General features: G+C 45.5%; 1 protein-coding gene across 2 annotated transcripts in view; it reads left to right on the top strand.

Annotated features, from left to right (window-relative positions):
* LOC122932067 (prostaglandin reductase 1-like) overlaps window positions 1–27,782 on the top strand; it is a 68,944-nt gene that overhangs the window by 10,121 nt on the left and 31,041 nt on the right. For both annotated transcript variants that reach the window (XM_044286263.1, XM_044286268.1), the window contains exons 2-4: window positions 1,465–1,580; window positions 14,199–14,244; window positions 21,213–21,272. In XM_044286263.1, the coding sequence (XP_044142198.1) occupies window positions 1,475–1,580; window positions 14,199–14,244; window positions 21,213–21,272 (212 nt within the window). In that variant the 5' untranslated portion in view covers window positions 1,465–1,474. The remainder of the gene's footprint in view (window positions 1–1,464; window positions 1,581–14,198; window positions 14,245–21,212; window positions 21,273–27,782) is intronic.

The raw sequence follows: 27,782 nt of genomic DNA on the forward strand, positions 1-27,782 counted from the left end.
AAGTTAATACATCTAAGGTACTTTTTAGTAGTTAATGATTGTATATAATTAGTTAGATTATAATCAAATATCCACATGACAGGTTCCCTTTAAAGGACATGAATTGCTAGATGGACGCTAGCACATCCACAATACCCAGTCCTCATAGCTCTGTGTGCTTTTAGTGTGTAAAAAATCCGATTTGATACATGTGCAAATTAACCTGAGATGAGTCCTGTCCCTTACTCACCTCAAGGACAGGACTCATCTCAGGTTATTTTGCATATGTATTAAATCGTTTTTGTTTTTTTTACACAATAAAAGCACACAGAGCTATGGGGACTGGGTATTGCGGAAGTGCTAGCGGCCATCTAGCAACCCATGTCCTCAGCTCTATACACAACATCCTGGTGACAGGTTCTCTTTCAGTGTTTGTATGTCACAAGATTGCAGGTAACCCCACAGTAAAACTGACAGAGTGAAAGGCATTTATGAAGCATTTACGCCACTGTTGTCACCAAATTATAGCTTCCATTACACTGGGGATCGGTGCAGTGGAAATGTAGTTTTGAAAAATGAGGCCAGAAGTAAAAGTACATTCTATTATACTAAGTGCAACATAGATCTTCAATTCAATAGCAGTGAATTCCAAGAGGTAGAAAAGAATACAGAGGCAGGTTGGATGGCTGCAGTTTAGCACTAGTATTGTACTGGCCTATTATTATTCAGGGTGATGGGTGTCTTAGCCATAGTCCCTCACCGTACAGAAGAGTCTTTGATGGATATATTAGATGTCTGACTTCTCAAGGTTTACTTGAAGACTTGTATTGCTTATCTCTATGGAGAATCCTTCTTAGGAGCAGGAGCTCAGTAGCAGTGGTTACACAGGAATTCCCTCTTTTGGCAGGAAGCAGGACCGGCCCACTCCTACCAAGAGGGTAGGAAGAGGCTGGTTATACATGTTCCTTGCCAACCATTGCCATCCATATACTTACTAGCAGTAATGACCATATATATAACAAAAATGCATAACAATATAACAACACAACTATATACAATATTGTAGTACCCTGATGTCTGGGGTACTATAATCACTTATTTAATCCTCTGCACCGCGGCGTGTTATTGCTGCAGTTTAGAAGATGATGTCATGGCTGTATGACAACAAGGATCAGAATGTGGTGCTGGGACAACCCATTTAGTATTTCCTTTTTCATATAAAAATGCTGGAAAATACAACATCAAGAACTCATATGTATGGCATTACAACTTAAATAACTTGGTCTATGTTAACTCCTTTGTGTCCATTGTGAAAGCTCCACTCAGAGATGTTCTTGGTAATGGCTATGCCCATTCCAGTGTGGTTGAGAAGGAATTTGGCTATCTTAGCATACAGTATATGGAGATGTGATCCTGTTTCACTTCTCATAACCTTCAAACCCACAAACATTTCCATTGAATGTATTTTTTCCCCCTGTTTTACAGGTTAACGAAAATGGTTGTGTCTAAGTCATGGACAATGGTGAAGCACTTTGTTGGTGCACCAAAACCTGAGGACTTCAAACTGATAGAAAAAGAGCTGCCACCACTGCAAGAGGGAGGTAATGGAACCCTGTTTCAAACACCGTTTTCACTTCTCATAACCTTCCAACCCCATATTCATTAATATTGCTACTAGGATAAAACACACATATAATATAACTTATGCTTCTCATACATTTTCCAGAACATGGGCTAAAGTCTACCATCTGTCAACTAATGTAGAGATGAGTGAATCAATAATAAACAAATCAGATTTGTTACAAATTTCACAAAAAATCATCCACCAAACTAATTCAGAGCTTTTGGGATTCTCTTCGGACGAATTGTATAAAATTGTGCCATTGTACTGTTAATATGGGCAGTTAGAACCACAAGGGAGGAAGAAGACTGAGGATCCCATGACACTGGAAGAAAGTGTGTGTGTGGGTGGGATGGGGGGGAGGCTTGCCCTGATTGACTTAGAGGGGGAAAGACAGTCTAATCAGCCAATCAGGGGGCAGTAGGCAGGCAGATTCTTATGCTGACATAGAAGAATCATTCTGTGACCTAGAAGGAGTGTGTGTGTGTGAAAATGGTTAGAAACACAAGCCACTAATGTAATGTGATATTAACACTATAGGGAGAGAGAAATAATTTATATAGATTTTAGGGAAAGCTTTGAGGGAGTAAAGGGCTGGTCACACTGGAATAATACAGCAGCGTGCTGTTGCAACAGTTTAGGCTGTCAGTTCTGCATTACAAAACCCCCTGGCCTGCAAAAGAAAAAAATCTTTTTTTTTCTGTATATGAACAACTTTTTTTTTTCAGAACCTGAATTTTCTATGTTGCCAGGACAACACCCCAATAGCATTCTACTGCAAAAGCTAGCAATTGTACATTGTTCAGTGCCCGTGCGTTATATCCATGCGTTACATTATAGCTAAAGCATTTTACGGCAATAACGCCATGTTTTACCCATGTTATTGAATGCATATTTGAAAGACATTTCACTGCAAATACTGCATTGTTATTTCTTTGTTAGGGTACTTTCACACTTGCGGCAGGACGGATCCGACAGGCTGTTCACCATGTCGGATCCGTCCTGAGGCTATTTCGCCGTGCCGCCGCTCCGTCCCCATTGACTATAATGGGGACGGGGCGGAGCTCCGGCGCAGCGCGGCGGTGCACGGAGAAAGGCCGCCGGACTAAAATTACTGCATGTCAGGCTTTTTAGTCCGGCGGCTTTCTCCGTGCACCGCCGTGCTGCGCCGGAGCTCCGCCCCCGTCCCCATTATAGTCAATGGGGACGGAGCGGCGGTCTGCGGGCACGGCGAAATAGCCTCAGGACGGATCCGACATGGTGAACAGCCTGTCAGATCCGTCCTGCCGCAAGTGTGAAACTAGCCTTAGTGGACTCATTACTGCATCAGACCATGTGTTTCATGGACATTTTAGCATACCTCAAATACATTTAACAGTGTGTTTGTAGAAGGGGAGGGACATTTAATTTGCCTCTGTTTCAATAACAGAAAACCCACTTGCAATTTTACTACTGCCATTTAATAATCTGCTTATACCAGACCTATGATTTTTCATTAATAGGGAACTTGTAGCTTTTTTATGTATAGGCCTCTCATACTAAAATAAATGGATGAGTGCAAAACGAAAGACCTAGGCCTCGGCCTCCCAGAGTCAGAATGTAGGTAGTAGCAGTATTCGCAACGTCAACCAGGGCCGGCGCTACCATAAGGCAGACCAAGCGGCTGCCTTAGGGCGCGCCCTGCGCAGGGCGGAAGAACGGAAGAATGAATGAATGCCGTTTTTTTTTTTTTTTTTTTTTTTTCACTTGCTTGTGCTGCAGCGCCGCCACCGTCAGTGAACCTGCCCGCCCCCAGCCTGCGTGTGCCGGCCGGCAGCCGCGGCGCTCGTCATAGTCAGGGCAACATTACCACCCGTCCCCAGCCTGCGTGCGTCGGCCGGCGGCGCTCATCGTAGTCAGGGCAACAGTACACAACACAGTCACCTGCAGAGGGGGCGTGACTGGTGTGAGAGCGGCACGGCGGCGGCGGGTAGCGCAGGTACCATAGGCGAGGCTCGAGCTAACTGATTGTGTCTGAGTCAGACACAGGCAGCCGCGCCCGCCAGTAAGATGAGAGCAGATGATTCAGACGCACACTGGCCCTCTGGCCCTCTGGCAGCCAGCAGCAGCAGGAGACGTGGTCAGGACAGGACAGGTCAGGACTTGTTAGGGTAGGCGTAGGTCTGAATTGAATTTTTAATGCTATTTTATAAAGAGTCACACCAGTTTAAAATTAATTCAAAATGATGAGATGAGCGCCCATGAGCAAAAAGCGCTAGGCTAGCGCACACACTGACTAGCGCCAGAGCAGAGGCGCTCAGGCTTAGCATGGCATCAATGATGTGTTTAAAAAAATTAATTACAAAACAATCATTAATATTGGGGGGGTCACACACCCCGCCCCCCCCCCCTAATATTAATTATTGTTGTTTTGTAATTAATTTTTTTAAACACATCATTGATGCCATGCTAAGCCTGAGCGCCTCTGCTCTGGCGCTAGTTTGTGTGACCGTGACATGATGGAGGGAGGGCAGGGGGGACAATGTAAATGTCTGTACTCTGAGTATGCCACTGTATGTGACATGGGAATGGGGCCAGGCCGCCAGGAAGGGTCGGCCGGGGGGGGGGGAATGATGTTCCATGGGGGGGTAAAATGTGACACAATAGGGGGTAATGATGTGATCATGGATGGGGCCAGAGCCGTCCGTCAGGGGGGGGATTAAGTGCCATGGGGGGGGAGAAATGTGACACAATAGCCTATTGTGTGTCACATTTCTCCCCCCCATGGCACATCATTCCCACCCCTCCCGCCCGGTCGGCCCTGGCCCCATCCATGATCACATCATTACCCCCTATTGTCAATAGGGGGTAATGATGTGATCAGGATGGGGCCAGGGCCGTCTGGGCGGGGGTTAATGATGTGATCATGGATGGGGCGCGGGAAAGGGGGGGGGGGGCGCTAAAATGTAGCTTCGCTTGTGTTGGCAAAAATCCTTGCACCGGCCCTGACGTCAACCATCCATCCAATAGTAGTAGTGGGCCACAGTTCTCCCAGATTCTAAAAGGGTCAACTCTGCAGCCAAATGCAGGAGGAGTACACCGTCTGCTATTCAGGGGACTACCTGTGAGGAACACACTAGCAGTGCATGGGTTCCTGAAAGCAGCAGGCAGGTATCACGCAGTGGTGGAGGGAAAATGTCAGAGTGGGAATTTTTCACAAACTCGCTGGGGGATGTTAGCGTGGTGGAATGCAGAAGGACAGGCGCAGCCAGGGCGCTAATGTTGGCAAGATGGCCAACACATGGAGCGTCAGTGGTGTGGGAAAACCGTGCCACTTGTTTAGTGTTATAGCCTGATGCAGCAACCCAGGGGCGGACACAGACAGCAGAGGACCCCTGTGCAAAGTATGTACCTGGGCCCCCCCCAAAAAAACAACAACACCCATACAGATATAAATATATACGTGCAAAATAAAAAAAATCTCCTCCCGATCCTTCAGGGGGAGGAAGGGGTGATCAAGGGCATCAAAGATGGTGGAGACCGTTCAGATCCTGTGGTCCATATTAATGCCCCCTTAATGCCCTTACACAGTAATTATTGCCCCTATGTTTATATATTTTTTTCATACTAGGCCATGCCCTTTAACTCCTCCCAAGGCCAGCACATAGTAGTAACGCCCAAACTATGCCCCCTTCACAGCACTTATGCCCAGATATGTGCCCCTTCACAGTAGTTATATCCAGATATGTGCTCCTCACAGTAGTTATATCCAGATATGTGCCCCTTCACAGTAGCTATGCCCAGATATGTCCCCTTACAGTAGCTATATCCAGATATGTGCCCCTTCACAGTAGCTATGCCAGATATGTGCCCCTCACAGTAGTTATGACAAGATATATGCCCCTTCACAGTAGCTATGCCCAGATATGTGCCCCTCAGTACTTATATCCAGATATGTGCCCCTCACAGTAGTTATGACCAGATATGTGCCCCTCACAGTAGTTATGACAAGATATGTGCCCCTTCATAGTAGCTATTGTAGTGTACGGGAGAGTAATACCCCGTCACTACAGAAGGGTCACTTGGGTATTGTCGTTCCCCCTGTATTTATGGGGAGGTTGGTATAGAATATCTTGTCAATGTACTGCTATGTATTTTCCTGTTACTGTGAAACGTGCATGTGCAGGCCGGCCAGGGTGTCATTCCAGCTCTGAGTCACTAGAGGGAGCTAGGGAACCCTAGGTTATATAAGGCCCAGTCAGGAAGTAATTGCAGTGTTCAGACAGTGGGAGCAGAGGTCAGAAATGATCCTGTGTCTGAGTGAAGGCCAGGCTATGGGCCTGTGAGAGCATAGCAGGCCTGAAGCCTGCCGACTAGGAGAGGGTAGTAAAGGCCCTGTAACCGGGTTCCGGATCCAAGGAAAAGGTTCCCCTCCTGAGTCATCATCCGTTTAGCTGAAGCAGCATAAGCAAATCACCACCCAAGACACAGAATACCACAGAGGCCGATCAGATAAAGCAAGAGGTACTCAAGATAACAGAGGAGGTACTAGATAAGGACAGCTTCAAGGGTACGCCAGATAAAGGGCATTAGACCTTGGAGAGAAAGTTACATGTGTCAGGACCAGTCAGGAATAGTGTGCAAGCCGCCTGTACTGCATCTCCTGCAATCAACACTCTGTATTATACATTGCTAAGACCGGCCTTTCTGTAATTCCAAGAACCACCTGTATTCTTATAGAAAACCAACTGTCTTTCATGGAACGGCGCTTCCAACTGCGTCCATGTATGATTATAACTGATATTCAGTAAAGTTCCAGTTTTTGTTGGCTATCCTGTGCTTGCTTCGTTCTTCTACAATATCCTACACGGCGTGTCACCGTTTAATTGACACTGGCGTCACGAACTTTTAAATACCTGCCTGTTCCAGTATTTGCCCCAATTGAAGACGACAGTGGATCCCAGGTTAGTGAGTCAATCTGCACTACAAAGCCCAGCATACACTACTGACCCCCTGGGACACTGCATCGCTCTTTTTGGCGTCACGAACAGGATCCGCATACTTCTGCAGTGCAGAGAAGTGTGAACTGTGTGCTTTAACTATTCCACCACCGTATTGCAAAGACTGTAACCTTTATTCCTAACTTGTGGATTACAATTGTGCCTGGGAGGAATCAGAGACGCTGTACTGTGTTGCGCTACCCCCAGAGAGAAAATCGCATTTGTGGACTGTGTTTTGTTGGACTTTTCATCATCCTGCTTGCTGTCAGTGAATTGCAGCATCAGGACATCTAAAATGGCCGCCGACGCCATAAGGCTTTTTACTGCGCCATCAGGATGTGCAGAGGCGCGAATATTTGGCGCCGAAACCTTCCAAGAAGAAGGAGGAGACGATTGCCCTGGAGCGCCACCCACCTTGAGGAGTGACGACGCGGCTGACTACTTTGAAGAGTTACGCCTGGGAGGCGGGCCTCAGATGGAGATAGACCGGCCCAGTGTGTGGGAGGAGTCAGTGTCGACTCTGCACCCAGTGAGAGAAGAGATGGCGTACGCGGAAGAGCCGGAGTTCGATACCACGTGCGCCGATGCCTCGTGCGAGTGGGGCGCCACTCCGCCGGACTTTCCCGAGTTGGGGCCATGGGACCCTCTAGCCTGGACGGCCACTTCCTGGGCCCAGGCCATGGACTTGAGCATCACTCGTCCTCAGTCCCCACCGATCCGTCGCCGGCACGCAGAATGGCCGGCTATTATGGAAGAATTGAGAGCCGCGGTGGCTAAAAAGAACACCAGCCGGAAAAAGCGGTTTGAAGAAATGGCCAAGTCCATACAAGGAGACTCCTTTCCGGGTAAGCCCCAGCTAGAAAGGCGCCGCAGGATCGTGGTGTCCTTTGATAAAGAAAAAGGCTACGGGTTTATCCAGGAGTTGGGGACTGGCCGGGACTTCTATGTAAACCGGCGATCGGTGAAGCGGCACTACCTCCCGGAGCATCTCCATAATCTGACTATGGGAGAGATCGTAGAGTATACCCCCGCCGAAAGTCTACGGGGCCCCTACGCTACCGCAGTCACTCGCCCGAAGGCGCCGGCTGAGACCTGGGACTCTGAGAAAGAGAGGACAGATCCGGTTGAGACAGAGGGAGTGCAAGTGGAACAGGCCCGAACCACCCATCTGCATAGCCAGGCGTACCTCAGTCCCGACGTTTTCTGGGAGCCCATCGTGCTGCAGGGGCTGGAGGAGCGATATCCCCCTCCGGATGCGGTGAGACGTGAGGAAGAGAAGGAGCGGCAGGACAGCTGCCGGCGGGCAGAGGAATGTGCTGAGGCCCGGCGTCAAGCAGCAGCTGCCACCGTTACCCCAGCGGCCACAGTCCCTGAACCTCCGGTAGCTCCGACCACCTGCACTAAAGCTGAACTAGAGGCCCTACGCAAGAGGGTGTATTGGGTGGCGGACCTCGGCTGCGCTGGAGGCGTGCGGTGGTTCCCGTTTCCTAGGACGGATGCCGAAATGGAGGCCATGAAAGACAAGCCTCCCCCTCTAAAGATTGTAAGAGGAGACGGTTTCCAAATGTGGCCGGCCTTGCCAGAACAATTGCTGCAGGTTCCCTACGTCGACTCATCATCCGAGGAAGAATATGACACTCGCCTGTGAGTAATCCTTGCCTCATGTCCATCTCCTTAATGGCCGTTTTGTCCCTCCAGTTGGCAGAGCTGGTGAAGCTCGCTGCCAGTTACACACGGCCGGTGGCATCCTAACTGAATAATGTGCCACTGTATACCACTGCTTCCAGCTGCCCTTGTTATGTTTGGGACATCCGGTTTGCTGCTATTCTCCCAGTTGTGCCTTATTTTGCACTGTTTTTCCCTTTTTACCCCCATTTCAGGTTGAAAAGACATTTTTATGTCAGCACTATTTTAAAGGGTAAGCAGGACTTGCCAGGATAACGTGGCCCTGGTATTGTCAGAGTCCTGTATTGTCATTTTATATATGTGCTGCTGACAGTATTTAAGTAACCGGTTTGTTTTTATTCACGCCTATGTGCCCAGAGATGGACTTCCTATGTGCAAGCCTCTGAGAGGTTAATTTTATTATGGACTTATTTATTGTCATGGACTATCCTGGTTCTTTAAACCTCCGCTGTGCCAGGTCAGCGCCCCCGTTCCACTCACTATCCTGTGAAAAAGAGAACGACGCCCCTTGTCACCAGACTTCACCTTTGCCAATTGGGTCTGATAAGAGTGTAATTGACATATATGTATGCATGCATGTGTCTTTCTCTATTTCAGGTAATGATTCCAGTTGGGCGGGCCCTGATGGAGTACGAGGTCGTACTCAGCTTAAAGCAGCGGGGTATGTAGTGTACGGGAGAGTAATACCCCGTCACTACAGAAGGGTCACTTGGGTATTGTCGTTCCCCCTGTATTTATGGGGAGGTTGGTATAGAATATCTTGTCAATGTACTGCTATGTATTTTCCTGTTACTGTGAAACGTGCATGTGCAGGCCGGCCAGGGTGTCATTCCAGCTCTGAGTCACTAGAGGGAGCTAGGGAACCCTAGGTTATATAAGGCCCAGTCAGGAAGTAATTAGCAGTGTTCAGACAGTGGGAGCAGAGGTCAGAAATGATCCTGTGTCTGAGTGAAGGCCAGGCTATGGGCCTGTGAGAGCATAGCAGGCCTGAAGCCTGCCGACTAGGAGAGGGTAGTAAAGGCCCTGTAACCGGGTTCCGGATCCAAGGAAAAGGTTCCCCTCCTGAGTCATCATCCGTTTAGCTGAAGCAGCATAAGCAAATCACCACCCAAGACACAGAATACCACAGAGGCCGATCAGATAAAGCAAGAGGTACTCAAGATAACAGAGGAGGTACTAGATAAGGACAGCTTCAAGGGTACGCCAGATAAAGGGCATTAGACCTTGGAGAGAAAGTCACATGTGTCAGGACCAGTCAGGAATAGTGTGCAAGCCGCCTGTACTGCATCTCCTGCAATCAACACTCTGTATTATACATTGCTAAGACCGGCCTTTCTGTAATTCCAAGAACCACCTGTATTCTTATAGAAAACCAACTGTCTTTCATGGAACGGCGCTTCCAACTGCGTCCATGTATGATTATAACTGATATTCAGTAAAGTTCCAGTTTTTGTTGGCTATCCTGTGCTTGCTTCGTTCTTCTACAATATCCTACACGGCGTGTCACCGTTTAATTGACACTGGCGTCACGAACTTTTAAATACCTGCCTGTTCCAGTATTTGCCCCAATTGAAGACGACAGTGGATCCCAGGTTAGTGAGTCAATCTGCACTACAAAGCCCAGCATACACTACTGACCCCCTGGGACACTGCACTATGCCCAGATATGTGCCCCTCACAGTACTTATATCCAGCTATGTGCCCCCTCACAATAGTTATGCCCAGATATGTGGCCCTTCACAGTAGCTATGACCAGATATGTGCCCCCTTCACAGTACTTATATCTAGATATGTGCCCCCCCAGGGGTGGAAACAGAAAGCAGAGGGCCTGGGCCCCCTCCCCTTTCCCCTAGCCCCCTGCAACCACACAGACATACAGAAATAAACATAGGCCATAGGCAAATATTAATACATAGTGACGTGTGACAGCAGAAGGCACACCAGATTGTCAGCTCCTCCCGATCCTTCAGGGGGAGGAAGGGGTGATCAAGGGCATCAAAGATGGTGGAGACCGTTCAGATCCTGTGGTCCATATTAATGCCCCCTTAATGCCCTCACACAGTAATTATTGCCCCTTTGTGCCAGCACACAGTAGTAATATACACATTGTGCCGTGTCACAGTAGTTATGCCAGATATGTGCCCCTCACAGTACTATGCCCTGATATGTGCCCCCTCACACAGACCCATTGAAATGAATGGGTCTGAATTCAGTCTGGATGATATGCATTTGCTGCACACATCGCATGCAGTAGGAAAATTCGCTATTGAAAGAGGATTTAATCTGACATCACACGTGGAGGGACACCGCTGCATGCCATTTGCTGACACCAGACAAAGCAACCATGCGACTCTCAGCAAGTATCGTACATGGACCCTTCTAATTTGATAAGTGTTGGGTGTCGGAAATGTTTTTGCTCTTTCTCCGTGTCTGATCAGAAGAACCTGAGGGGGTCATTTATTATCCCGAAAAACGCCTATATTTCCGGTGCAGTCGCCGCAATCTGTGACTTTGCCCCGCTCACGCCATGTCTAAATAAGTAGACGGGGAAGGGGAGGGGCCGACAGGCCCGTCTAATTCACCATTTTCTACGCCTGGTTTAGGGGTAGAAAATGATCTACATCTAGAACTCGAACATGTAGAAATGGCGGAGGATCCACCAAGGGTTATGGACATGTCACCAGTATAGGACATGTCACATTTTCTATCCTTTGGGGAACAGACATACGGATGCAGAAAGCAAATTACTTCTATATGCTTTCCATATCCGTATGTCCGTTCTGCACAAAACAGAAAATGTGACACGTCCTATACTTCTCTACAAAATACGGACTGCAGACCCATTTAAGTCAATAGGTCTGCAAAAATATGCGGATGGCACATGGGCCACATACATAGCTTGCCGATCCACGGACCGCAAAATACATGAGTGTGGGCCAGGGCCAGTCACAGGAGGGCCAGAGGGGGACAGGGGTGATTGGTGGAGTAAAAAAAATAACATACCAAGTGTCAAGTTCAGTGTCTGACAGGGACAGTTGGCACAGGGGCCACCTCCAGTCCTTACTCACTTGCACCTGAGTTGCTGGTTTGCTGCAGGCCTCACACATTAAGCACCAACTCTGAGGTGCTGAAAAGCTAGGAGAGGACCAGATGTGGGTGAAGCTACCGATGGGGGCTACCGACATCACTAGACAGGGGCGGAGCTACTGTCATCACTAGATGGGGGAGGAGCTACCATCATCACTAGAAGGGGCGGAGCTACCGACACCGTGCGTGAAGTGGCTCAGCACAGGCCTGCCACAGGAGGCAGGGCGATCACAGATTCAGCTCAGGACGGGCTGCCCAGGCCTTGCTGCTCAGAGCTGTGGACGGCACAGCACGTCCTCAGACTCAAGACAGTGAGCCGCAGATTGCCATGGGGGCCCCTTCTACATGCTGGACGGAGTTATGAATGTTGAAGCTGGGAGCTCTCTGCTTCACCATTAGAATCAGCTGTCTGTGCGTCCTGTGGAGGGCCCCCTCCCACGCTGGGCCCCTGTGCAGCTGAACCGGCTGCACAGGCGGAATGTCAGCCCCGGCACCTTCTCCCGTCTTCGATACCACAAGCAGCAGAAGTTGCAGTAGCTAGTACAGTGGAGCAATTTTTTCATGTACTGTGCCAGGCTGACTCAAATCAGCAAATAAAGATGTACTGCCTCAACACACGGGTTCAGCCCTACCTGGACTCTGGTCTTTCTGGGCATCCATGTACAATGTTCACTGACCCCACGGACTTTTGGGCAGGAAGATTGAAGCAGTGGCCTGAACTGGCCCAGTATGCTCTCTCTATGTCATATCAGAGAGTTTTCATTGCGGCATGTGGTGCTGTCATACCTAAACAGACAAAATTGTCCTTCGCCAGGGTACAAAACATCACTTTTGTCAAAATGAACAGGGAATGGATCCATGAAGATTTTCACATTCCTCTGGCTGAGGCCAATGAATAGATCTGAAGGTGCCCCATCATGCCCCTGCTGCTGTCTGCCTGCCTATCATCATGTTCTGTACTACATGGTTGCTGCTGCTATATTGCCACTGCCGTGGTCTGCCTGCCTACCATCATGTTCCATACCGTATGACTGCTGCCACCATCATGTCACTGCCTCTGTCTGCCTGCCTACTATCATGTTATGTTTGGTATGGCTGCTGCTACTGCCACAGCTACTACTCCCTGCTGCTAATCCCCCTACTGTCCCTTCCATTGCTCATACTGCCACACAAGAATTGATTTGGGTCCGAATCAAATTGTTTTAAAAATTTGCTGAATTGAACATGAAACGAATTTCAAGACATTCGCTCATCTTTCAAGGGTGGGCTCACATCATGTTTGCCATCTGTTTAACTTATACTTTGGGGGGGATAAAAATATACAAAAGTATAGCACACCATGCTTTTCTATTCTGCAGAGTCCAGTAAAACTTTATATGGTAATGTATACTTTCTGTATGCCATCCGTTAACATATATGTTTTTTGTGAACCCAGTCTAAACTAAAGTATATAGTGTTTTATTATTGAAGTCAATGCCTAGATTTACTAATCCTGTAAATCAGGCATGTCCAAACTGTGGCCCTCCAGCTGTTGCAAAACTACAACTCCCAGCATGCCCTAATAGCTGTAAGCTTCCCAGGCATACTGGGAGTTGTAGTTTTGCAACAGCTGGATGGCTGCAGTTTGGACATGCCTGCTGTAAATGGTGTAATCTTAGAGAGCCTGTCTAGACCTGCACCAGACGTACCGCAGAGGCTCAGGCTGGATGATAAATCTGGTGCAGGGATAGACAATTTTCACTGACTATAATTACTATTGGTTGACTTACATTAATACAGGACTTCTTTGTACTAAGCCCCAATCCCTTGACGAGTAAGTAAGAAAAAGTGTAAAAACCCTAGTTGCCCAACTTGCACCCCATTTTAGGCTACTTTCACACTAGCGTTCGGAGCGGGTCCGTCTGATGTTTCATCAGACGGATCCGCTCCTATAATGCAGACGTTTGCATCCGTTCAGAACGGATCCGTCTGCATTATAACTTAGAAAAAATTCTAAGTGTGAAAGTTAGTCAGACTGATCCGTCCAGACTTTACATTGAAAGTCAATGGGGGACGGATCCGCTTGAAGATTGAGCCATATGGTGTCATCTTCAAGCGGATCCGTCCCCATTGACTTCCATTATAAGTCAGGACGGATCCGCTCGCCTCCGCACGGCCAGGCGGACACCCGAACGCTGCTTGCAGCGTTCAGGTGTCCGCTCACTGAGCGCTGGCAGGCGGATGCATTCTCAGTGGATCCGCCTCCACTGAGAATGCATTAGGGCCAGACGGCTGCGTTCAGGGCCGCTTGTGAGCCCCTTCAAACGGAAGCTCACGAGCGGACACCTGAACGCAGGTGTGAAAGGAGCCTTAGACAGGTTTTAGGTGTACACACCTTAATCAATCTGGGCCAATATATACACAGTGTACAGTCAGCTCCAAAGCTTCTGGTGGCTGTATGTGGACAGAATTTTACCTTTTTAAAAGGTTTTTGCAGCCATAGAAAAAGAAAATTTCAGTAGGATGCTAATGGTTTAAAAAAAAGATTCATACCCCACTGCTGCCATTCAGATGGTGCCCGGGTCTACAATGTGTGCAGCTTTTTGCTGACATAGCGGGAATGTTGCTCACCCAATCACTGGTTGCAGCAGTAATGTGCCTCATCCAGTGATTGGCTGAGCGACATTCCCAGCCATTTCCTGCTGTGTGAGGATCTCAGCAGGGAATAGATGACAGTGGAGACTTAGGCACCATCAGAAAGGCCACGATGGGGTTGGGGAGGGGAGGTACCTATTTTATTTTTTTACTGGATCTATTTTCCACCTGAATTCATAATAACATTTTTATTTACATGTATATATTTTCAGAAATTTTGCTGGAATCAGTCTTTTTAAGTGTGGACCCATATATGAGGTAAATAAGTTTAATAATAATTATAGTAAGGCCTCATGCACACGACCGTATGTATTTTGCAGTCCACAAAAAACTGATCCTTAAAAAATACGGATGATGTCCGTGTGCATTCCGTATTTTGTGGAACGGAACAGCTGTCCCCTAAAAGAACAGTTCCATACTTGTCCGTAATGCGGACAATAATAGAACATGTTCTATTTTTTTGCAGAATGGAAATACGGACATACAGAAACGCAATGCACACAGAGTAACTGCCGTTTTTTTGCAGACCAATTGAAATAAATGGTTCCGTATACAGTCCACAAAAAAACCGCAACGGACACGGAAAGAAGATACGTTTGTGTGCATGAGCCCTGTTATACTTTGTTGGTCAATTTGATTCCAATTTTGTCATTTGTGGGTTGTTGGTGTACAACTAAACTCTGAGTAGAGTACTAGGTGCGAAGCCGCTAAAATGGCACAAACAGCCCAGAACAAATATTATGAATGTGAACATACACTCACCTAAAGAATTATTAGGAACACCTGTTCTATTTCTCATTGATGCGATTATCTAGTCAACCAATCACATGGCAGTTGCTTCAATGCATGTAGGGTTGTGGTCCTGGTCAAGACAATCTCCTGAACGCCAAACTGAATGTCAGAATGGGAAAGAAAGGTGATTTAAGCAATTTTTAGCGTGGCATGGATGTTGGTGCCAGACGGGCCGGTCTGAGTATTTCACAATCTGCTCAGTTACTGGGATTTTCACGCACAACCATTTCTAGGGTTTACAAAGAATGGTGTGAAAAGGGAAAAACATCCAGTATGCGGCAGTCCTGTGGGCGAAAATGCCTTGTTGATGCTAGAGGTCAGAGGAGAATGGGCCGACTGATTCAAGCTGATAGAAGAGCAACGTTGACTGAAATAACCACTCGTTACAACCGAGGTATGCAGCAAAGCATTTGTGAAGCCACAACACGCACAACCTTGAGGCGGATGGGCTACAACAGCAGAAGACCCCATCGGGTACCACTCATCTCCACTACAAATAGGAAAAAGAGGCTACAATTTGCACAAGCTCACCAAAATTGGACTGTTGAAGACTGGAAAAATGTTGCCTGATCTGATGAGTCTCAATTTCTGTTGAGACATTCAAATGGTAGAGTCCGAATTTGGCGTAAACAGAATGAGAACATGTATCCATCATGCCTTGTTACCACTGTGCAGGCTGGTGGTGGTGGTGTAATGGTGTGGGGGATGTTTTCTGGGCACACTTTAGGCCCCTTAGTGCCAATTGGCCATCGTTTAAATGCCACGGGCTACCTGAGCATTGTTTCTGACCATGTCCATCCCTTCATGACCACCATGTACCCATCCTCTGATGGCTACTTCCAGCAGGATAATCCACCATGTCACAAAGCTCGAATCATTTCAAATTGGTTTCTTGAACATGACAATGAGTTCACTGTACTAAAATGGCCCCCACAGTCACCAGATCTCAACCCAATAGAGCATCTTTGGCATGTGGTGGAACGGGAGCTTCGTGCCTTGGATGTGCATCCCTCAAATCTCCATCAACTGCAAGATGCTATCCTATCAATATGGGCCAACATTTCTAAAGAATGCTATCAGCACCTTGTTGAATCAATGCCACGTCGAATTAAGGCAGTTCTGAAGGCAAAAGGGGGTCCAACACCGTATTAGTATGGTGTTCTTAATAATTCTTTAGGTGAGTGTATATATATAGGCTTCTCTACATACATGAAAATGTCAGCAATAATCATTTTTCCCCTCTTGTTTTGTTGTTTTATGTGGTGGTTTCTCTGGTGTTTTTTATGCACACAATGGGGGTCATTTATCAATCAGAAATATGCCTAAATTAGGTGTATTTCAGGTGCAGATTGCAGCGCCACGGTTAGTGGCGCTGCAATCTGCGACTTCTCCCTTCTCAGGCCAGGTCTAAAATTTTGGATTGGGAAGGGGATGGGCCGTTAGGCTTATCTCATTTACAATTTTCTACGCCTGTTTTAGGGGTAGAAAAAGGTCTAAATGTAAGACAATTCAAAAGCTGTGTTACATTTTTAACTGTCGGAGGATCTGCCGAAGGTATGGAGAGGCCGGCGCCTCTTCTTAATCTCGCCAGATGCACCGCCAGTTTAGGCCTTTATTAACATTGGCGTCTAAAATGTTGGTCGTAATAAATGTCTCCCCAATGTGTCTTACCAATAGCATTTTTACCCTATAGAGAATAGGATGAAAACACCAGAGCTTAAGCATTTTTGAAAAGAAAGAAGCCAAAACAACAAAAAACTAAAAATATAAATAAAAATAAATAATGTGAAAAAAAATCACAAAAATGCAGAAAAACAGCACTAAGTATGGCAGAAATCATTAAAGGAACAGATGTTAATATATCTTATTCTTTACGGTTTTGCTACTGCAGTTTTTTCTACATGGGCAGTCCAAGGAAAATATTCCTAGTACTGCTTTTATGGAAAACCATGTTGCAATACCTCATGTAAAACCATGATCATGTGGTTGTTAAATAATGTTTTTCCCTTCAAAGTCAATAGTGGAAGAGGCAGACTTATGCTACAGGCTACATTTTAAATGGGTTAGCTCAATAATTTTATGTTTAGCAAAAAAAAAAAAACTCAGTGTGGGAGATTTAAAAAAACTGGTGTGAAGTAGAACTGGCTTAGTTGCCCATAGCAACCAAAAAAATCACAGAAAAAACTAAGATAAAAACATCCTGCACGATATGATACAAATGTGCGGATGTCCCTGGCCATATTATTGAAGAAAACCACAGAAATAAGATAATAATGCACTTAGTAAAGTAGATGCAAGCACTATATATGGACAAAGTCCTCACTCTGATATGATAATATCTGAGACACTTAGTCAATATATTTTGATCAAAACACATCTAAGCCCGCCTACCGAACGCCAAGGTGGTCTCAGGTCAGGCGGGTCCTACGCTAAACCTACCTAAGCCGTTGGGCTTCTATGTTCAGGAGCGCAGATGCCGCACATATGGTGTGCTGCTCCTAGTAACCTCCATGTGCATCAAGCAACCAATGGGAGGAGGAGCAAGCACAGCCATATGTACCACCTAATTAAGGCGCTCTATTGGATAGGGGAGGGGGGCAAAAGTGCAGAGGAATGCTACTCCCAAGATAATAGGTGCGCATTCACACTTGAAGGTGCCACTCCCTCAAGCAAATACTACATAGACAAAAAAATCACAGAAAAAACTAAGATAAAAACATCCTGCACGATATGATACAAATGTGCGGATGTCCCTGGCCATATTGTTGAAGAAAACCACAGAAATAAGATAATAATGCACTTAGTAAAGTAGATGCAAGCACTATATATGGACAAAGTCCTCACTCTGATATGATAATATCTGAGACACTTAGTCAATATATTTTGATCAAAACACATCTAAGCCCGCCTACCGAACGCCAAGGTGGTCTCAGGTCAGGTGGGTCCTACGCTAAACCTACCTAAGCCGTTGGGCTTCTATGTTCAGGAGCGCAGACCCCGCACATATGGTGTGCTGCTCCTAGTAACCTCCATGTGCATCAAGCAACCAATGGGAGGAGGAGCAAGCACAGCCATATGTACCACCTAATTAAGGCGCTCTATTGGATAGGGGAGGGGGGCAAAAGTGCAGAGGAATGCTACTCCCAAGATAATAGGTGCGCATTCACACTTGAAGGTGCCACTCCCTCAAGCAAATACTACATAGACAAAAAAATCACAGAAAAAACTAAGATAAAAACATCCTGCACGATATGATACAAATGTGCGGATGTCCCTGGCCATATTGTTGAAGAAAACCACAGAAATAAGATAATAATGCACTTAGTAAAGTAGATGCAAGCACTATATATGGACAAAGTCCTCACTCTGATATGATAATATCTGAGACACTTAGTCAATATATTTTGATCAAAACACATCTAAGCCCGCCTACCGAACGCCAAGGTGGTCTCAGGTCAGGTGGGTCCTACGCTAAACCTACCTAAGCCGTTGGGCTTCTATGTTCAGGAGCGCAGACCCCGCACATATGGTGTGCTGCTCCTAGTAACCTCCATGTGCATCAAGCAACCAATGGGAGGAGGAGCAAGCACAGCCATATGTACCACCTAATTAAGGCGCTCTATTGGATAGGGGAGGGGGGCAAAAGTGCAGAGGAATGCTACTCCCAAGATAATAGGTGCGCATTCACACTTGAAGGTGCCACTCCCTCAAGCAAATACTACATAGACAAAAAAATCACAGAAAAAACTAAGATAAAAACATCCTGCACGATATGATGCAAATGTGCGGATGTCCCTGGCCCATAGCAACCAATCAGATTCCACCTTTCATTTTTCAGAGCTCCTTTGGAAAATGAAAGGTAGAATCTGATTGGTTGCTATGGACAACTAAGCCAGATTTCCTTGACAACACTTTTGATAAATATCCCCCATAATTCTGAGCATCTTTTGTAGTGATGTATATTTAGAGATTACATTTAAGACATATAATAGCGCCACCTAGCAGTTCAGCCCCATAGTACACCCTCTTTTCTACATGTTCAGAGATGGACATACATGAGCTGTTTCTGTGCTCTGTCTCTTCATCTTTGGTGTGGAAGGATCCCTGAGATTAAAGGGGTTGTCCATGATTGGAAAAACATAGCTGCTGTCTTCCAAAAACAGCATCACCGCTGTCCACAGGTTGTGTTCAGTATTGCAGCTCTGCCCCATTTACTCCTACAAAGGTATGCTGTATACCAGACACAACCTATGGACAGGGGTGGCGCTGTTTTTGGAAGAAAGCAGCCATGTTTATCTAATGCTGGACGACCCCTTTAAGCCTTCCCTGCTTGTCAGAAGAGGAGAATGTCATTGTGCATGTTCAGCATCTCTACTCACAAGCAGAGGAAAAGAAAATGAAGTTCTTTCTTTCAGAGAAGACAATGCAGATTATGGGACAGCCTGGCCCGCAGCAGGCATCACCCCACTCCTAAAGATTGCATATACTTATCCACATCTGAACTCATAGGCTTATTTAGTACGGGGAAGGGGGGGGGGGGTCTGAACCTCTGGGTAGTGCTTAGAAATGAAATATCCGTTCACATAACATATTTATGTCCCAATATAAAAGATGTTTTAATCACGTGCTGTGTGTGACTAACTCTAAAATTGTGGGATAACCACTTTAACTCCCTTCTCTCACAGCACAATAAATATACAGCAGACGTGGGTGTTTTAAAGATGGCACCCATTTTTGAGCACATCAGGCCCCATAGCCACCGGGTGCCTGCAATTTTCAACAGGCTAATGTCTGCATTCAGTGATAATGCTGATGGAGAAATTTAACCCTCAGACGCCATGGTAAAACGTGAACACAGCATCTGAGAGCACTAAAACCGAAGCCCAATGCTTCCGGCCCAGGACATCTTCCCCTGGTTGAGATTGAGGAAGGTATTCCATAGTAGTAGTAGGCCTGAGCCTGTACTGGTATATTCCAATGCCGGCAGCATTGCCTTGTAATACAGTATACTGAATTCTGTAATGGATAAAAATCCATTGCAAAATACAAATGGTAATATAATGATTGCAGGCTATATTCATCTAGGATGACAAAATAAAGTTAAAAAAAATATTCAAATCAACCCCCTTTCCCCAAAAGTAAAATATAAATAAACGAACAATATAAAAAATAAACATCATAGTCATCAGTATGAAAACACATGTACTATTTAAATACATATAAAAAAAAAAATTAAAATGGCCAATTTGTTGTTTTCATTGATTCACCTCCCCAAAAAAATGTAATAAAAAGTGATCAAAAAGTCCTACACAACTCAATGACATAATTGGAAAGTACAGATCATTCAGCAGAAAATGAGCCCCCAAACAGCTCCATAGACATAAAAGGAAAGTTGCGGGGGTTAGAATATGGTAATGCAAAAAAATATATATTGTTTTTTCGACCAAAATTCGTTCTTTTTTTTTTTTAGATTAAAACACAAGAAAGGCTATACAAATGTGGTATCGCAGTAATTGTATTGACCTGGAGAATTAAAGGAACAGGTTAGCTTACCACTCAGGTAATTCTGTAAAAAATGAAACCCATAAAGCATTTTTATTTTCCCAATTCACCCTATTTGGAATATTTTCAGCTTCCCACTACATAGTATGCAACAGTAAATGGTATCATTAGAATGTACGACTTGTCCTTCAAAAACCAAGCCCAAATATGTGAATGAAAAAAAAAGTTATAGTTATGGAAGGTCTAGAGTAAAAAACGCTCAACAAAAAATCCTCCTGGATTAAAGGGGTTAAGGGTTGTTTAAGACACAGCAGTTTTTGCTGCAGTTTTTTTTTTAGCTAAAGCCAGGAATAGATTCCAAATGAATGAGAAAAATAAAGGACAGACTTATACTTCATTGCTGGATCTATTTCTGGCTTTGGTCACAAAAACTGATGGTTTCAGCCATGGAAAAATTTTGATACATATTTTCCAAGCAGAATGGATTTCACTGCCATTCCATAATGAATCTGCAGCAAAATCTGCATGTGTTAGTTACAGATTTGCCCCGGAATTCACCCTTTGCAATACAACCCACAATGAAGATCCTCAAAAACTCTAGTGACGGGTTCCCTTTAAGAAGCTGCCCTGAGTCCTGAAAACATTACTGTAAATATGGTGACAATCAAAGCTTAGAAATCCCAGTCTCAGATTCACACCCACTTTTCAATACTTGCAGCAGAAGGCCACAGAGTGCCATTTATTGGGTACATTTGATTGGCAGTGAAAATTAATTTCTGAGTCTGAAGAAACTGGTAATGCATATTCTCTTTTTGTCAGATTTTATTGTTAAATACCACAGAAATTGGCATTTTTGAAGGGTAAAACAATATTTTGTGAATACTCATGATGACATGCAAGCAGCATTAACCAAATTCTTTTATATCTTACAGGCCGTATAGTAGCCGGTCTATGAAAGATGGGGATGTAATGATAGGATCCCAAGTTGCCAGGTAATATATATAATCCATGGCTTTCAGGACAGATGGGTCTTGGGTTACAGCAGGTTACCAGATTCCTATTCATTTTTCACTTCTGTTAACTAAGGAGTATATATGTTTAATATGTTTGATAATGTACAGTAAAAAAGTAATAAAAGTAACCCTCCATTTTAAGAAAACAAAATCACATGAACTGGGTAACAAAAAGAATACTTACGTGGTGCTCTCCTTTTCATCTTTTTAGTTGCAGATCCTGCTATTTCTCAAGCTCCTCTTCTGTCATCCAAAAGGGGTTGTCTGGTATTTGATATTGATGACCTATCCTCAGGATAGGTCATCAATATAAGATCGTCAGGGGTCCGCAGGTAAACCCCTGCTGATCAGCTGCTAGAAGAGGCCATGTGATCTGTAACATCAGCCTAATTGCAGCTCAGCCAGATTGATGTGAATAGGGCTGAGCTGCAATGCCAAGAAAAGACGCTGTACAATGTACTTAGCGGTGCTTGGAAAGATGCCGGGAGACAGATTTGTTCACCAAAGCTCCAGTGAGCACAGCGGCTCCCTGATTAAACTGGTCAGCAAAGGTGCGGAAACTCGGACCCCTGACGATGTGATAATGATGACCTATCCTGGGGATAGGTCATCATTATATTTACATGAATAACTCCTTTAATGAACCAGAGGGTCATTTTAAATAATTTCACTGCTGCAGGACCTTCTCAGTCTTTTTTTTTTTAGCTAAATTGGGAATAATAACATTTTTTTTTTTTAAAAGTTAACAAATTGACTAATGACTTTCTGGTTGGAATCAACTGTTTTGGGGTTCTTGTGCTCATCAACAGAGCAGAGCTACATCAAAGGCCTATCACCTGGCCAATCAGTAGCCTGCTTTATACTGAAGGGGAACAGGATCTCTGAAACAGTGCTATTTTGCAGGAGATTTTGGCTTGCCTGATATCCAAAGTCACGTTTCAAGGCTCTTTCATAGGTCAGATGGTGACTTACAGGATAGTTACCCACAGGTTAGTCAGAACGTTTAATTCCACAGGAGGAGAGCTATTGTGTGCGTTTACAATGCATACAGATGTAGTAGCGCTTGCAAACACAGGTTTCACATTGCATATTAACGAATCGTGACTTCTCCTCTTTCATTTCGAATGAAATAACAATTCTAACAGCAGTACACAACAAGGCTAGTAGATGGCAGTGTTAACCTAAAGTACATAATGACAGTACATTACACTATGCCCGATCCTTCTCTGCAACCTTCCTCCACAAATGTAACATTATAAAGTGTATATGTAGTGTGGTAAGGTGAACAGAAAAGTGTATGGTAAAGTCCTGGAAGGGGTGTATATCCCACCCAGATTCCTCAACTGGGTGAGGTAAATAAAATCCAGAAGTTTAAATGGTCTCAGCAATATGTAGGTTGCTGAGACCGTTTTGTTAAGTTTATGGGCTGGATTCTATTGGACTGGGAGAAGGTAGGATTGGTAGAGGCACCTCCCCAGTCCACACCATTCTGGGACAGGTTTTTCCCTAGACTGAGGGATCCCAGCTGAAGCCAGTTGGGATCATCAAGGGGAAATAACGCAGAGTCCAGGCTGTCAGTCTGGGGAGAGTAATGCCTGGAGAAAGTCTGGGAAGCTGGCTGCCCTGCTGGCTAGAGAAGCCAAATTCTCTGTGTGAACAGTGTTCAATAGGTGAGTTAGGAACTTTACTGTATTAGCCAGAGCCCAGACGGACAGGTGTTTATTTTCGTTTGGTTTATGTTTTGTGGTGCTGGACCTTCACCTTACCCATTGAATTATAACTGGGGTTGCCTGTATTGCCGGAGTGTGATAAATAAAGCAACAGTTGGACTTTAGCCCTGTGGTCTGCAAGAGAATCTGTCATCGCTGCCCTACCTGAGAGTGTAAGCCCTTACAGTAGGTATAATACTTCACCCCCCCATCCTGCAACTTCTGATGTTCCCATTTCAGGGTGGCTGAGTGGGCGCGCGATCCCCCCAGCCTGCTTTACCACTCAGCTGCTATATTTAATATTTAATTAGATGGCCGGATCTATATCTAAAATCATATATCCTTTATTCTAAGAACAATGCCGGCTTGAAAGGTCACTGTTATTAAAGGGGCGGGTGCTATGAAGGTCCCTGTTAAAGGGGCGGGCACTTTGAAAGTCACTGTTAAAGGGGCATTCACTGTGAAAGTCACTGTTAAAGGAGCAGTCATTGTAAAAGTCACTGTTATAGGTATGGTCACTGTGAAAGTCACTGTTAAAGGGGTGGTCACTGTTAAAGTCACTGTTAAAGGGGCGGTCAAATTAAATAGATGAAATATACCCGTGCAAAGCAGGTTTTTTTTTTGCTAGTATACTATATAAATGAAATTTACTACACCATATTATAGCCTAAACTTTGCTTAATTGATACTGTCGGATGATAAATGCGCAGCTGGGAAAGATGTATGGCAAAATTGCATGATACACATATATTTTTATATTTGTTTTGCTTTTATAAAGTACATAAGTCTATTTGCATTAATGTATAATATATTGCATGCTCCCCAGGGAATAAAGTGTTAAGCCAAACAAATAGGAGGAGGGCGACTGCTGATTATTTCTTAATTCATTCCAAAATTTTCATTCCTAGAAAATAAAAATCCAATAAATAATCACAGCTATCAAGATTATTTTGTCTTTTATTTGTAAAAAAAAAACACAGACGGATAGAGATTAATCTGTTACATACTGCATAGAATATCAAATTTCTGTCTGCGGGAATATTCATATTGTGTAAAAAGAACATTCTCAGGTTTTTCATTAGGCACATTTGTAATTCTCTAGTGAATCCCCTTCTAAATATTTTGGATGCTACAGTACTTCTACTGTGTGTAATCATATTTGTTTCCAGGATAGAGACTTTTCTGAAGCAGCCTCTGAAGTATGAAGGATGGTGCATTCAGTGTAAATATTCTTATCTTTAAAATCTCCTTTTAATCCAGAAAATGTACAAAACTTGATTGTATGAATTTAAAGTGGCTCTTTAAATTCATACTATCAAGTTTTATACATTTTCTGGATTAAAAGTAAGTGTGACATGGGCGGCACAGTGCTTGAAAGAATAATGTAGTATATATACAAGGAAATTCTGCCTGGCCTATTTTTCGGTTATTGTTCTGTCGGACTGCATATTTTTTTTTGTGATATTTACAATAAAACCTCATAGGTTTCTGTGTAGTAGTCCATTTACTGCAGCTGTATAATCACTCTATTCAGCCATCAAGTCTCGTATGTAATGATATTTGTAAAGGGGGGATATTAATCACCAATATTATGCGAATATCGATAATTAGTATTCCTAAATAGGAGGAGCCGTCTAGTGAAGACTCCGCCTATTTATACCTTTATATAACAATACACAATATCTTCGCTTAGCCTTACACTAATCACTAAACTAGCTGCATGCGCCTTACTTACTACCGCTAACAAGTACACACTACACAAAGGGTACAAGTAACACAGTATTTATTACAATGCACTACGCACGCAATACTGACAACACAACACTAAATATACAGTACTCAACTACACTACACGTTCCCAAATTCCACCCACAAACTAACTATACAATACACACATACAGATATAACAACCCAACCGCCTAGCTCTATACTGTCCCTACGGGGTTACAAGAGGGTTAAACACAATACTTTGTTTGCAGAGCAGCTGCATGCTCAACAGAGCAGCAGAGCTTGGGTTAACCAGGGGATGCAGGGTTAACCAGAGGATGCAGGGGTTGGGGTAACCCAGGGGTTAATCAGGGCCACCAGGGTAAACGTTCAGGGGTAAAGGGTTAACAGGGTAAATCAGGGGAGCAGGGATGTTAACCAGGGGGATGAAGGGGGTTAACCCGGGGATGAACCAGGGGGATGCAGGGGGGGGTTAACCAGGGATCCAGAGTGGGGGGTTAATGGAGTTGGTGAGATAGGGGGGGTGATACTTAAGGTCGTCCAGGGGTCTGCTCCGGTCGCAGGACGCACTCTCCTGGGTCCGGTCCTTCAGGAGGGGGCGGCCAGGCACTTCTGTCGAGCGCCGATCGCACTCTCCTATTCCGGTCCGGTCAGCTGCCACGTGGGAGACCCTGACTCCCTAAGCGCAGGACGCGCTCCTCTATAAGGGGGGGGGGGTCCCGATGTCCTGAGCGCCGATGCGCTCTCCAGTGGGGGCCCGATCCTAACTATCCTGTCCGGAGCGCAGGACGCGCTCTTTTCATGTGGGGGCGCGCCCCCATCATCCACGTGGGCCGGCGCAGTGATATGACGTCACTGCGCCGGCCCGCACATCGGGGACGCGCTGCAGACAGGCGGGAGATGCCTTTGATCTCCCGCCTGCTGCCCTTAGCATTCCGGACAGTGCGATTGTAATCGCACTGTCGGAATGCGCATAATAGGAGGAGGGGAGGCTTCTCCCCTTCTTCTATCATGCGTAATTATCTCCAGCGGCGCTTTGTATCCATCAGGGGGGCTCTTTGTATCCATCAGGATGACCGGACCCTTGTCCAGTCATTCTGATGCAATTAGCCAGATTGCATCGGTTTGAATGCTTGGGGCACATTCAAACCGATGCACCTGGTTTCAGGTGTAGGAGGGGGGATACGTATAATATACATGAGTATGGATGCTTGGGGCACATCCATACACATGTATATACAATATTAGGGACATAAGGGGGCACATATATTATAAGGGGGCACAGATATCACAAGCCCCTACATATAAGGGGGCACAAGCCCCTATAGGGCACAGATATACTATAAGGGGGCACAAGCCCCTATATATACATTATCAGGGGGCACGGCTCCCAGGGGACACATATTTCCCACAGGGGCCAACATGATTCCCTGGGGATCACCATGGGCAGACGTGCGCAGATGCTGGGCACATCTGCGCACATCGTCCCATGATACTATGTCTAATGTATGCACATATATATCATACATGCCCGCACGTGTTTGCAGGCATGCATGGATATATATGCATACGTCTCAACCGTTCCTCAACAATCCCCCTGTTGTCGGAATATAATACGACAATATAATGGGGGAACGGGTTGAGATATATTTGCCCCCCTTCAACCCCATCTTTGGTGGAAGTTCAGGAAGAACTGTAGTGTACACTGATCTTTAGGTACTTAGACATCCCTAATCCAGCTTCCTCCGACCTGCCCTTCACTGTAACCTACTCCTCCGTCCACAGGATACACAGTCTTCTTCTTGACATCTTTCGGTTAACTGGCTCTTGGTGTCGGCCACCCCCACTTTGGAGTGACCACACCCCCACAGTCTCTCGGTAATCTGATCTTCAGGTACGGCCCGCCTCCAAGGAATCTGGAGCGGGTTCACCCTTGCAGTCTTTAACTGGCCTTTCTTTTATCCGTCTCTTGGTGTCGGCCACCCCCACTTTGGAGTGACCACACCCCCACAGTCTCTCGGTAGTTCTGCCGATCTTCAGGTATGGCCCGCCTCCAAGGCATCTGGAGCGGGTTCACCCTTGCAGTCTTTAACTGGCCTTTCTTTTATCCGTCTCTTGGTGTCAGCCACCCCCACTTTGGAGTGACCACACCCCCACAGTCTCTCGGTAGTTATGCCGATCTTCCGGTATGGCCCGCCTCCCAGGAATCTGGAGCGGGTTCACCCTCACAGTCTCAGTCCCAACTTTCTTCTATCACAACTTTCCAACGTCTGTTTCCATCTTGACGGGGTCGTAGACCCCTGTGTCAATGGGAAACGACTATAGGATGCAAATGTGTACAGCCAAATTATAACTCACCGCAATGCGTTGGGTGAGTTTCCCTGGGTATAGGCTGTCACACATTTGTACCTAGAGTGTCTATGGGTACACAATCAACCAACAAACATAATCAATATATGTACAATACAATGTGCAATGGGGTTTCAGGGTAGTACATGTTATACATCCCGAACCCCCATTGAAAACAAAACGTGTCCATAGAATAATATTTGGCTACAGGAACCATGTTTGGTTATGTCCTGAGCCTCCTCCTCCGGATAGTTCTGTACAGTTCTGTCTGGTTCTGGTGTATTTTGGTCAATAAATCCCTTGACCCTCCGATCGTATGACGATCACCAGAACCAGAAGAAGTTTCACTGGGTGAAACAAGTGATATGCTCTTCCACCCGAACGTCTCCAAATCTTCCTCCAGAGCCTTAAATAATGCTCCCGCTGGATTGTGGCACAGTCCTCCATCTCTAAAACACCTCTAGGCAGAGGTCGCTTGGTTGCCAAAATCCAGTGGGATCCTCTGGAGTCTCCCAAGAGCGTCAGGGGGAATAGCTGGCCTCTTCCGTGGCCTCTCCTGGGTTTTTCTTCCGCTCCATATAAAACCTATGGCAGAAGAAAATACCAGGTGCTCCCAGGGGAATTTCTCCCCTAACAGTGCAGTTAAATGTACAAAAATTCCCAGCACCAATACCTTTGACCCATGGGTAGAGAAGGGTATTGG

Source organism: Bufo gargarizans, chromosome 1, assembly GCF_014858855.1.
Source record: "Bufo gargarizans isolate SCDJY-AF-19 chromosome 1, ASM1485885v1, whole genome shotgun sequence".
In the NCBI taxonomy this organism is placed as follows: Eukaryota; Metazoa; Chordata; class Amphibia; order Anura; family Bufonidae; genus Bufo; species Bufo gargarizans.